This window comes from Penicillium soppii (assembly GCF_028829465.1).
Source record: "Penicillium soppii strain IBT 18220 chromosome Unknown utg000002l, whole genome shotgun sequence".
Classification (NCBI taxonomy): Eukaryota; Fungi; Ascomycota; class Eurotiomycetes; order Eurotiales; family Aspergillaceae; genus Penicillium; species Penicillium soppii.
Window position 1 is genome coordinate 1,743,692 of NW_026643232.1, and position 11,543 is coordinate 1,755,234.

Here is an 11,543-nt window from a genome sequence, read left to right on the forward strand (position 1 = left end):
TTGTGGCTTTGTCAAGACAGTTACATCGCAAGCATTGCAGCGAGATATAACTTGACAGAGCGAGCGCCTGTTCTTACACCCTTACCGGTGGAAGAACTACGCAAGTACGAGGGCGTTGCTACACCAAGAGAAACACATCTGTATCAGCAGAAAGTGGGCTCAGCAGGTTATGCAACGACCATTACTAGGGTTGACGCAGCAAAGGCTACTGCTAAGCTCGCGCAATTCCTAATGAACCCAGGACCACAGCACCAGCAAGCTGTCGACAGGGTGATCTGCTACCTTTACTCCACCCGGTTTCTTGCCATTGAATATGCCGCAGGAATCGAAGATATGGAGTCGATCCAGATAGCAAGTGACGCGTCGTATGGGGATCATGAGGATCGGAAGAGTTCTGCTGGATATATCTGCCAAGTGTTCGGCGGGCCAGTAGACTGGAAAGCCAGCAAGCAGCCAACGGTAACGACATCTACTACCGAGGCCGAGCTGCTGGGACTTTCTGAGGCTGGCAAGCATCTCCAATGGTGGAGAAGACTGCTGCAGAATGTTGGCCTTAAGTTATCCCACCCCATCACCATCGACTGCGACAATGAGCGCACGGTTGCACTCATTAACAAGGAGGATGCGGCGTTCGATACGAAGCTTCGACATGTCGATATTCACTATCACTGGGTTAGGCAGGAAGCGCAAGCAGGAAGGATCACCGTCAGATGGGTGCCAACGGCACAGATGGTCGCTGACGGGCTCACCAAGTGCCTGACTCGCCAGAAGCATGAAAATTTCATTCGCTTGCTTAGAATGGCTGATGTAGGTCACCTGATCACCTAGGCCCAGAAGGGAAACAGAGGCTGTTTCTGTGTCTATTACAGAAATGGGCGTTTCAAGGGTCATCTTGCCCAATCTGCGCAAGATGAGGGGGTGTGTCGGAAGCCTGAGAAAGCAGGCCCACTTGTTTGTCGTGTTTGTTCATTATTCAGCAAGTAAATTACACCTATATATAAATTGCCAGAATTAGGGGTAATGGAAACCAGAGTTATTGACATCACCTGATTGGCCAGCACCAAGTTGTATTTCATAATGGAAGTGGGCCTAAGGCATTCTGATGCCTCAGGCACCACTTGCAACAAGTAAAACTAGGTGCCGGTGAATTGCCAGCAAGTATCCACTATTATTTGTAATTACTTAGTCATGTCAGAAACCCCATAACGTGGATCCTGGTCGTTCCGGCACCCCACCAAAACTTCATATTTTCTACACTTTTTAAACTCCAATTGAACAACCGAAACACCATTAAATTGACTAATCAAACCTTTTCGGGCATGTAGTATACCTATGCCCTTTCCCCATGCATAATGAACATGTAGTTTGCTGGCGTACAGGGGCCAAAACAGGAAGTGTAGGTTCAACCTGGGGTTCTGGAGCAGGTGTAGGGTCAGATATATATCTCACACTGACATCTTCCTCGCCACCCATATTGGCAGTAGGGTCCGGAAGCTCTGTTAAACTACCTATGTTAGGTATCTGCTTCTTTGATTTCTCCCTTTTTTCCATCTGTTTTCTATTTTCCTCCCGTAAACGCTTAATCTCATCCCGCATTAAGATGTGCTCGTGAACTAGCTTAACCGACATATTGTAAAACCGTTGAAGATCACGTTTTGTAGGCGAAGAGATCTTATCAGCAGCCGAGCTTAGACCAGAATTGAGCCTAAATTTGCGTTTTTCTAGCTGCTTAGTCGTCCGAGGGATACCGGTAGAGATATTACTGCCTGATGTTGAACCTTGTGAAAGTGGTCGATCTGGTAGAGGCGGAGATTGAAGGCGAATATTGAGTTTTGATAGTACCCGATCAGGATCTAATGGCACGAAACCAGTAGCTGCGAAGGCACTTTAAACGATAGACTCTTTGAATGAATCGTTATGGGCCGCTGGAAAGATATCAAGGAAGTCATCTTTCTCGATAGAATCGATGCCTAATCGGGTATATTCTGCAACCCGCCTTCCGTAAGAGCGCTTTAACACAGCAAAACAGCCAACATCAAGAGGCTGTAAAAGATGAGAGGCATGCGGAGGTATACATATTGGTATAATGTTGTTTTCCTGGCAAATCTTATCGAATGTCGCTGTAAGATGACTGTCGTGGCCATCAAGGACTAAAAGACAATGTTTCCCTTTTATCTAACTTTTTGTATGCGGAATAAAGTGTTTTTGGAGCCAACTAACGCCAATTTCATTACTCGTCTAGCTATTTGGACTAACGTTAAGAGCCCAATGTTTTGTAAGGTCGTCGAACCATCGTTCCATAAAGTCTTTGCCTTTAAAGATAACGTATGGTGGGAGCGCTCGCCCGGAGGCGCAAATTGTTTCAATAACAGTCACCCATTCGCGATTACCAGCCTGTAAAACCCCCCTCCGACCGGTATAAAATGACTGTGTGATAATCTTCGTTGTTGCACTGACTCCCATCGCAAATCCCGATTTGTCAAAGTTGTAGATATCATCGGAAGTGATACCATATTAAGCAATCGTTTTTTCAACAAGCTTGAACCACTTAACAATGATATTTAGATCTTCTATTAAGGCGCGTTTGTAGTCATATTTGCGAGAGAATCGACTAGAAAGCTCGGGATGTCGTTCAATGTATTGTGTTGGCCAATTCTTACTAACGGTCTGGGGGGTATGATCTCCACGGTTTTTGAGTTGTAAAATGGCTATATCTCTTAACATAGCGATCGTAAGAGCAGCACCTCTATGACCTATAGAAATCAACCAATCCTGGATTGATTCCTCTTCCAATTGGGTGAATTTATGGCCTATAGCCCTTATGTCAGACTAACTAGTTACCCCTTTCATCCGGTCTTGTAACGTAGATCGTGGGACTTCGAAAGAGCGAGCAGCAGCAGCAACGGAGGTAAACCGGCCATTTTTGATAGCCTTAATTGCTAGTAGAACTCTGCCTTCCTGCTCAACTGATTTTTGAGCTTTTTGACCGCGGATTGGAGGCATGGTAGGTGTTTAAAAATAGGAGGTTTGGTGAGGGGAAGCAAAATTGAAGTGCCTGCCGGAACGACCAGGATCCACGTTAACTAGTTATAAATTGCCAGAACCAGGGGTAATAACAGACAGAGCATTCATACATTCTTATTGGCCAGGACAAGTAGGCATTCCGACACTAGGTTTTCTCACTAAGCGGTGCCTTGGCATTATTATGTAATTCACTATTATATACTTGGTGCCTCGGGCATCCAATGAAAACCATCAAAGTATCACAGAAATAACGTCCGTGGGTCACATGACGACCCCATGACTTGGAATCCCTCGCCGTTCATGATCAGCCTGTATAGTTGCGGCCCCATATTCAATTGGTGTATGTTATGTCCGTAACATTCGAGGTATAATTGGAGAACATGTCCCTGCGTGGCGGCGTGTAGCTATTAGCATTAGCGCCCGCGTCTAGCAGCTGCCGCGCGACCGCCTCATGCCCGTACTGGGCCGCCTTATGTAGCGGCGTGCAATTTTTCGAGTCTTGGGCATCCTTATCGACGCCCGCGTCTAGCAGCTGCCGCGCGACCGCCTTATGCCCGCCCTGGGCCGCCCAGTGTAGCGGCGTATAGCTATTCGAGTCTTTAGCGTCCTTGTCGGCGCCCACGTCGAGTAGCTGCCGCGCGACCGCCTTATGCCCGTACTGGGCCGCCTTATGTAGCGGCGTGCAGTTTCTCGAGTCTTGGGCATCCTTATCGACGCCCGCATCTAGCAGCTGCCGCCCGACCGCCTTATGCCCGCCCTGGGCCGCCCAGTGTAGCGGCGTATAGCTATTCGAGTCTTTAGCGTCCTTGTCGGCGCCCACGTCGAGTAGCTGCCGCGCGACCGCCTTATGCCCGTACTGGGCCGCCTTATGTAGCGGCGTGCAGTTTCTCGAGTCTTGGGCATCCTTATCGACGCCCGCGTCTAGCAGCTGCCACACGACCTCCTCGTCCCCGCCCTGGGCCGCCCAGTGTAGCGGCGTATAGCTATTCGAGTCTTTAGCGTCCTTGTCAGCGCCCACGTCGAGTAGCTGCCGCGTGACCGACTCGCGCCCATACTGGGCCGCCTTATGTAGCGGCGTGCAGTTTCTCGAGTCTTGGGCATCCTTATCGACGCCCGCGTCTAGCAGCTGCCGCGCGACCGCCTTATGCCCGCCCTGGGCCGCCCAGTGTAGCGGCGTCTGGCTATTCGAGTCTTTAGCGTCCTTATCGACGCCCGCGTCTAGCAGCTGCCGCGCGACCGCCTCGTACCCGCCCTCGGCGGCCCTATGTAGCGGCGTCTGGCTATTCGAGTCTTTAGCGTCCTTGTCGGCGCCTACGTTGAGTAGCTGCCGCGTGACCGCCTCGCGCCCACCCTGGGCCGCCCAGTGTAGCGGCGTATAGCTATTCGAGTCTTTAGCGTCCTTATTAGCGCCCGCGTCTAGTAGCTGCCGCGCGACCGCCTCGCGCCCGTACTGGGCCGCCCAGTGTAGCGGCGTCTGGCTATTCGAGTCTTTAGCGTCCTCTAGACTGCGGCAACATCCTCAATATCCATGGATATCCACATATCCTCTCCGCAGATTGCGGATATAGTATATCACCCAATATCCGCAATCCTCAATTTTGTGGATATGGTATACCACCTAATATCCTCTGGATATTTGAGGATATCCAGTGGATATCAAACAGGCCAAACATGCCTAGCCTCACGACTCTTTTAAGTATGTATAATTTATGCAGTTTCCTACGTATTTTTAATGTAATCATAGTGTAATCATTAACTTTCAAGATTTCAATTTAGTAAATAAAATTCCGTTATCTCCATATAATATCAACTACCTTAAATCAATCTGAAATCCATCAGGTAACCTAGGCTGCTTTCGAATTCGTCCTGACCGTCCCAGCATGCTCTCATCTATTGGCATTTCTGGAAGGTCATCGTCATCTTCATCAAGAGATTCAGATAATCGTTTCTTTGATCGCTTACGCTGCACTTGCTTACTTTGATCATTATTCCTCTCATCATCTGAATCATCATTGCAGCTCCTCTTCTGTTGTGTGTCCTGTATGCTAGGCTCTTGATCCTCCTCTTCGTTGTCACTAATTGGCTCAAGAGTTTCAAGATGGAGCATTGGTTTCCGAGCTTGGTCTAATAACGCAGCTTCCCCAATAGAGAGATACTCCTTAATAACCTCTATCTCCTTCTGCTCAACGTCAAAATTAGTGGCGAATTGATGGAGCATTAATCCTCGGATGGTACTTGGTTTCAATTGACCGCGACGATAGTGGCAGATATCGCGAGCGCAATTGAATAATCGCTCAACGCCTGCACCACTAGCTGGGATCGAGAGAATATCCCGTGCTATCCTCGCAAGGATAGGAAACTCAAGCTCATGGTCTTTCCAGAATGCTCTTGGCTTCTGAATCTCAATCCCGCGGGCAAGATACCTCGCGATCTCATCATCTTCAGGCTTTGAGAGCTCATCCTGGGGCTGGTTTTGAGATGCACAAGCAGCATCTAGATCACCATATTCATCATCCGGGGCCTCTCTCGTGGTATCTTGTAAGACTGTATTATCTGAATCACGGTGAAGTATCTCTTTATATCGTTGAAACTCTCGCTTGAGAACTCCATGATAGTGATTAATATAGTCAATATCACCTTGCCAGTCTGACGATGCGAAATATCGAAGTTTCTTTGATGGGCAAAGGATTGTCGCGAGTGCATAGATATCGCCATATGATTCATAATCAGTCGCAGTGTAGTACTTTGAGAGCTTCCGCTTAGCAGTCTGAAGAGCCTGGAGCATATGCTTCTTCCAGACAACACCTTTATTCTTCAACTTACACTCAGCTTCATCTAGATGAGAGAAAAGCTTGTTATAAATACTATAGATGTTGTGTGTGGTAACATCCCTAGTCTTTGATAACATAGTGGTGAAGTCAAAGAAAGGCTTTGTGAGAAGAAGAAGATATTCAATCTGTCGCCACTCTTCTTGATCAAGTTTAAAGTGTAGATACTGATGATCTATACAATACTGGTCATAGAATGGTTGTAACCTTTTAGCACGATTGAGCATTATGAAGGTTGAGTTCCATCGGGTTTGGACATCCTGAATAGGAACCAAACGAGGCTCATTAGTTTGAAGAGCCATAAATGACTCCCGGCGTTGTGGGCTCGCATTAATAAAGACCGCAAGACCTCGGATCTTAGACTTTCTTATTAGAATAAACTCAGAAGCCTAAGGGAGATAGAGGACTGACCTTCTTTAAGGTATCTGCAATTTGCCGACTTGAGCCAGATTGTTTAGTCTGGAATGAATGTGTTCGCTCGTCAGGCCACTCTAGTTCAATCTCTTTATTAGGTGGCGTCACTTTCAGCTTCCCAAGAAGCTCATTTAAGCTTAATTGGATCACATGCGCAATACACGGAACTCGGAAGATTAAGGTATCTGGTTGGCTCTGCGACTGAATAGTCTCTTGGATGTTCATCACCAAGGTATTGTTGTTAGTTGCGTTATCTGTTGTCACAGATAAGACACGATTGGTGATTCCATGATTGTTCAAGAGCTGAGTAACGGTCTTACTTAGATTTTCACCAGTATGAGACCCATAAAGATGCTCAAATCCAAGAAGAACTTCACAATAATTCCAATCCTGATCAAGAAAGTAGCCTGTGATAGCCATGAAAGCTTGCTGAAATGGCGATGTCCAGCAATCAAGCGCTAGTGAAAGGCGACTCCCATCTGGAAGTCTTCCAAGAATCTCCTTCTGGTCATTTTTGACTGCAGAATCAAGATAACGTCGTATGCTTCGCGCGGATGGTATATCGATCTTGCTTTGAGCTTGTTGAATGACCTCTACTAGGTCCTTGAATTGGGTATGCTCCACGATTCGGAAGGGTAGGTGAGCCGCTGAGATAAAGTCTAGGATCGCTTTAACGAGACGCTCCTGGGAGAAAGGTTGGTGTTTTGGGATCGATGGCTTTAGGATAATTATCAAGATTAGCAAAAGAGATATTAAAAATCTTAATAATAGAGTAATATACCATCTTTCTTAGTAGCTGATCAACCCTCTGAGTAACTGGCTTCCGAGTACAGGTGCCTGCCTTAATATGTGCATTCATCGGTGATGACCCAGCACGGCGATATCTTGGATGAACAAGGGTACAGAGGCATGATATGCACATAACCTTTGGCTTGCCAGTCTTCTCATGTGCAACCTGATTGAAATTGTCCCAGACACTTGAAGTCTTTTTCCCATCCCAACGGATAGAGTCTTGTATATCAGGTGTTGATCCAGACTCTGTAGTTAACCACCAACTTATAAAGCGCTTACGAGATTCTTCCATCTCGCTACTAGGCTCAGAGGAATAGAGGACCCAATACTGCTGAAGAGGGAGGCCAACACGCGTAAGCGAGAGGGGTGCAATCGGAGATGAAATTTGAGACGTAGATGTCAATGGAGTTTGGCTGCTAATAAGCTCAGAGATATCATCTGAATAAAGAAGGTCGGTATTTAGACCTAGATCTGAATCAGCGCAGAAGGAGTAGTGGGATTGAGATGCTTGTGAGTAAGACATGGTGTACTTGATCACTATGTCAGAGAGAGAGAGAAACTTACATATAGAACGAGCTGAAAATATCAGAATTATGGCAAATATGCTGTAACTCGTAAGTTGCGGGTGCGTACTTGACATCTCTTACTTTTGATGGCGATGATTGGCTATTACTAATCACTGGTGTGGATATTTGAGGATAATTGAGGATATATTGTGGATATCCGCATGGATATCCTTGGATATCCTCAACCTTGCCGCCATATTCACCAAGTCCGCTGTCAACAACATTGGAGCTTCCGACCGGTAATCTTCGAGAGAATCTATTTAGAATCATTATATACTTGAAAGTTAGGCTTAGATCATTAATTTAAAGCTAAATTAACTAAATTTGACCGGGAAATGGCGAGTTTGGTCAAATATACTTAGTTCAGCTGAGAGATGCTATACTTCTTCCATGAGTAAATATATATTTCCATGGTAAAGTAAAGTGAAATAACAAAAAATCATGGTTTCCCCCTAATACACTTTGAAAATAAAGATTGATGCTATAAGTAATAATGAAGCTAATAAATATTGGTTAATACATAGGTATTACTTAATATTTCATTGGGAAATAGGATAAATAAGGGTAGTAGTATGGTCAGGACCAAACCTGTGTATCTTTTGTTCTGAAAAATAAATTAATAAGCTGTATAAGAGGCACATGACGACCCCTAAGTAGATAATCAAGCGAGAGTTATGCTAGTGCGGATATCCGCAGAATATCCTCATATCCTCGCGGATATCCATGGATATCCTCATTGAGGATATGGTATGAAAGTAATATCCATTATCCTCAATTTGCGGATATGGTATTGAGCCTAATATCCAATGGAGAGGATATGCCGCAGTCTAGCGTCCTCATAGGCGCCCGCGTTAAGTAGCTGCCGCGTGACCTTCTCGTCCCCGTACTGGGCCGCGTTATGTAGCGGCATATAGCCATGCGAGCCTTGAGCCTCCTTATTAGCGCCCGCGTCGAGTAGTTGCCGCGTGACCACCTCGTGCCCGCCCTGGGCCGCCTTATGCAGCGGCGTCCAGCTATTCGAGTCTTGAGCCTCCTTATTAGCGCCCGCGTCGAGGAGCTGCCGCGCGACCGCCTCGTGCCCACCCTGGGCCGCCTTATGCAGCGGCGTGCAATTTTTCGAGTCTTGAGCCTCCTTATTAGCGCCCGCGTCTAATAGCTGCCGTGTGACCGCCTTGTGCCCGCCCTGGGCTGCCCAGTGTAGCGGCGTATAGCTAAACGAGTCTTTAGCGTCTTTGTCAACGCCCGCGCTAAGTAGCTGCCTCGTGAACGCCTTATACCCTTGCCTGGCGGCCCAGTGCAGCGGCATCTGTCCATAAATTGCCATGAAATCGGCGCCCATCTCGAGTAGCCGCCGGATGGTAGTTCCGAGCTCGTTCTCTACCGCAAATTGTAGTGGTGTCCAACCCTCATCCTTGTGGGTCAAATAGACGTCAGCACCATCATGGACCAATAGCTTGACTATTCCCCGTTCGTGGTTTATCGCCTTGCAGTGCAGCGGTGTCCAATAGTCCTTGTTTGTAGAGATAGCTTCAGCGCCCTTACTTTCTTTGCTGTAAAGCAGCTCAACTACCTCCTCATGCCCATTGATTTCCGCAAATTGTCGTGGTATCCAATCATATTTGTCTTTGGCATCTCTATTGGCGCGCCCCACGAGCAATAGATCGACGACCGCTCTGTTTCCGCTTATCGCCGCGAGATGTAGGGGTGTCCAACCGACCAGGTCGTCTTCTGCATTGACTGCCGCGCCGAGCTCGATCAAAAATTTGACTAAGTCTCGGTCGCCGTTCTCGGCTGCATAATGTAACGGAGTCCAACCAATCTTGTTGTCCTTAGCTTCAATGTTGGCACCTACGAGCAATTCCGCCACTGTTGTGTGCCCGTTTATCGCCGCGAGATGTAGAGGGGTCAGATTATTACAGCTATTCACATTGACATCGCTTTTCTCGATAAGAAGTTTGGCAACGGGCGCAAACCCCATCTGTGCTGCTATGTGCAATGCAGTGTTCCCATCCTTGTCCTTTGCGATTGCATCGCTTCCATTTTGCAAGAGTTCCTTCACAACAGCAGCGGACCCTCCCCAAGCAGCGCGATGCAACGCAGTTTGCCCATAACTGCACCTAAGATTCAAGTCAACGAGAGGTAGTAAATCTCGGACCATATCTTTATTCCCTCTTTCAGCTGCAAGGTGTAGTGGCCAACGTCCTAGACTGTCCGGTTCGTTTGGGATCTGGGGTTGGATGAGCTTCTTGAAAGATTTGTAATCTCCTCGCCATATCGCACATCGTAATCTCTTGTCATCAGAAGCACAATTTGACCGATTCTCATTGTCGATTTCTGAGTGGGCCGCATCTCCCGTGTTTCCTGTTATTCTTTTGCCCAAAAAATGAAACGTCGCTTCTTCTTCTTCTTCTTCTTCTTCGTCGCCTTGGTAACTCGATATGACCACCCTTGTTTTCGTGCAAGACCAGTTTCCCCCGTCTTTTTCTTGCCCCTGGAAGAAACGTAACGTACCAATGTATTGATAGCGAGAGGGCTTTTTCGTTTCCTTCACAAGCAAAGCCCTTCTTACTGGGTCAGATTCTTGCCCCGGGTAGCACTCGGCTAAGAGCTGAAGCGCTTGAGGTCTTCTCAGAGCATCTTGAAGTCGCCGTTTTATCAAAGGATGCATGCTATCCCACCAGCAGTTCTTTTCAAGTCCGGCCTCTACAGGAATGACGCGCCACTCCCCTTGGATGTCGCCATTTTCGGAAACCGTGAGGGAAGCGTCGGAAGTGTCCAAGGGCAGGTCAAAAAGACTAGTCGGACACCAGCTGAAACCTTTGGACATGGCCCCAGCATTATGGAAGAGGTGTCCGGGGGCGAGCCGGCCGAATTTCTTCAAAATATTCTTATAGGTGTCCTGCTGCAGGTCCTCTCGAGCGACGCCCACTATTAGTGCGGAAATAGTGGCCATGTCTTTAGGCCAAGACGTATAGCGCGAGGCCAACACAGTCAAAAGGCCATTGAGTGTCGTAATCCCCCCCCGGAGATTCCGGATAATCCGGGAAGCTTCTTGACGGCGGCTGTCGCGCTCGTTTTCTTTTGCGAGAATCTCTTCGTCAAGATCTTTAATAACAATGCCAGAGGGTCCTTTGAACACCACCTTTACTTTGCGCGACTTGGTCAATTCTAAGGCGGTCCACCCTCGACTAAACCAGGGCGACATCAAAATGGCGAAACATGCAGTTTTAGGATCCCAAGTCCAGTTCCGAAGGAAGCAATCGTGCACCAAAGTGATACGGGCATCCTCGTAACTGCTCTGGATCTTTTGGATGGCTTTATTACGGGCAGCTTTTTCGCGAGGAATGCAAAGTGTGTCCCACCAGATTCCGTCGCATTGGAACTGTTTCGCAATGTCGTGGAAAAATGCATATAAGCACTCGTTGACTTCTCCGTCTTTCCAAGCTCCGGTCCCAGTTCCGTCCGACCAGACGTGAGAAATAGCCATATATGGCCGAGGAGGCTCGAGCATAGACTCTCCGTCTAGATCCCACACTGTCGGCTTTCCATTACGTGCAGCTCTATTCAATATGTCCCTCCGGAATTGATCTCGCACTTGCATACATTGGTTCTCTTTACACTCGTGGCGCTGTTGAACCGCTGTGAAATCACGTTGAGAGTGTTCGCAGAAATCGGGGGTGCAATCGTTATGATCGTTATAGTTTTCACGCTCGTCAATCTTATCTCTTGCGCTTTGGGTCGAGCTGAAAACTGGCAGTAGATTAGGTAAGTTCTCCCCTGCAACAGCCCATACGCGGTTTGGACAGAGGTTGAGGTTTTTCGCTTCTTGGAATGCTTCCAGGAGTCCATTGTTGTTTGGATTCATGGTTTTTACTTGTTTATCTAGAAAGGTTGGTAAGGAGAAGAACATACTACACAT

At 47.5% G+C, this 11,543-nt stretch overlaps 2 protein-coding genes across 2 annotated transcripts; both read right to left on the reverse strand.

Moving 5' to 3' along the window:
* Positions 1–3,355: 3,355 nt before the first annotated feature.
* N7529_002000 (ankyrin repeat domain-containing protein) lies at positions 3,356–5,131 on the reverse strand (the record flags this gene model as incomplete). The annotated part of the gene is made up of 2 exons (XM_057237531.1): positions 3,356–4,502; positions 4,839–5,131. 2 exons carry the CDS (start codon positions 5,129–5,131, stop codon positions 3,356–3,358), a joined length of 1,440 nt encoding a protein of 479 aa, XP_057102218.1.
* A 3,289-nt stretch (positions 5,132–8,420) lies between these two features.
* On the reverse strand, positions 8,421–11,489 carry N7529_002001 (uncharacterized protein; the record flags this gene model as incomplete). Its single annotated transcript, XM_057237532.1, has 1 exon — positions 8,421–11,489. One exon carries the CDS (start codon positions 11,487–11,489, stop codon positions 8,421–8,423), a length of 3,069 nt encoding a protein of 1,022 aa, XP_057102219.1.
* Positions 11,490–11,543: the final 54 nt, after the last annotated feature.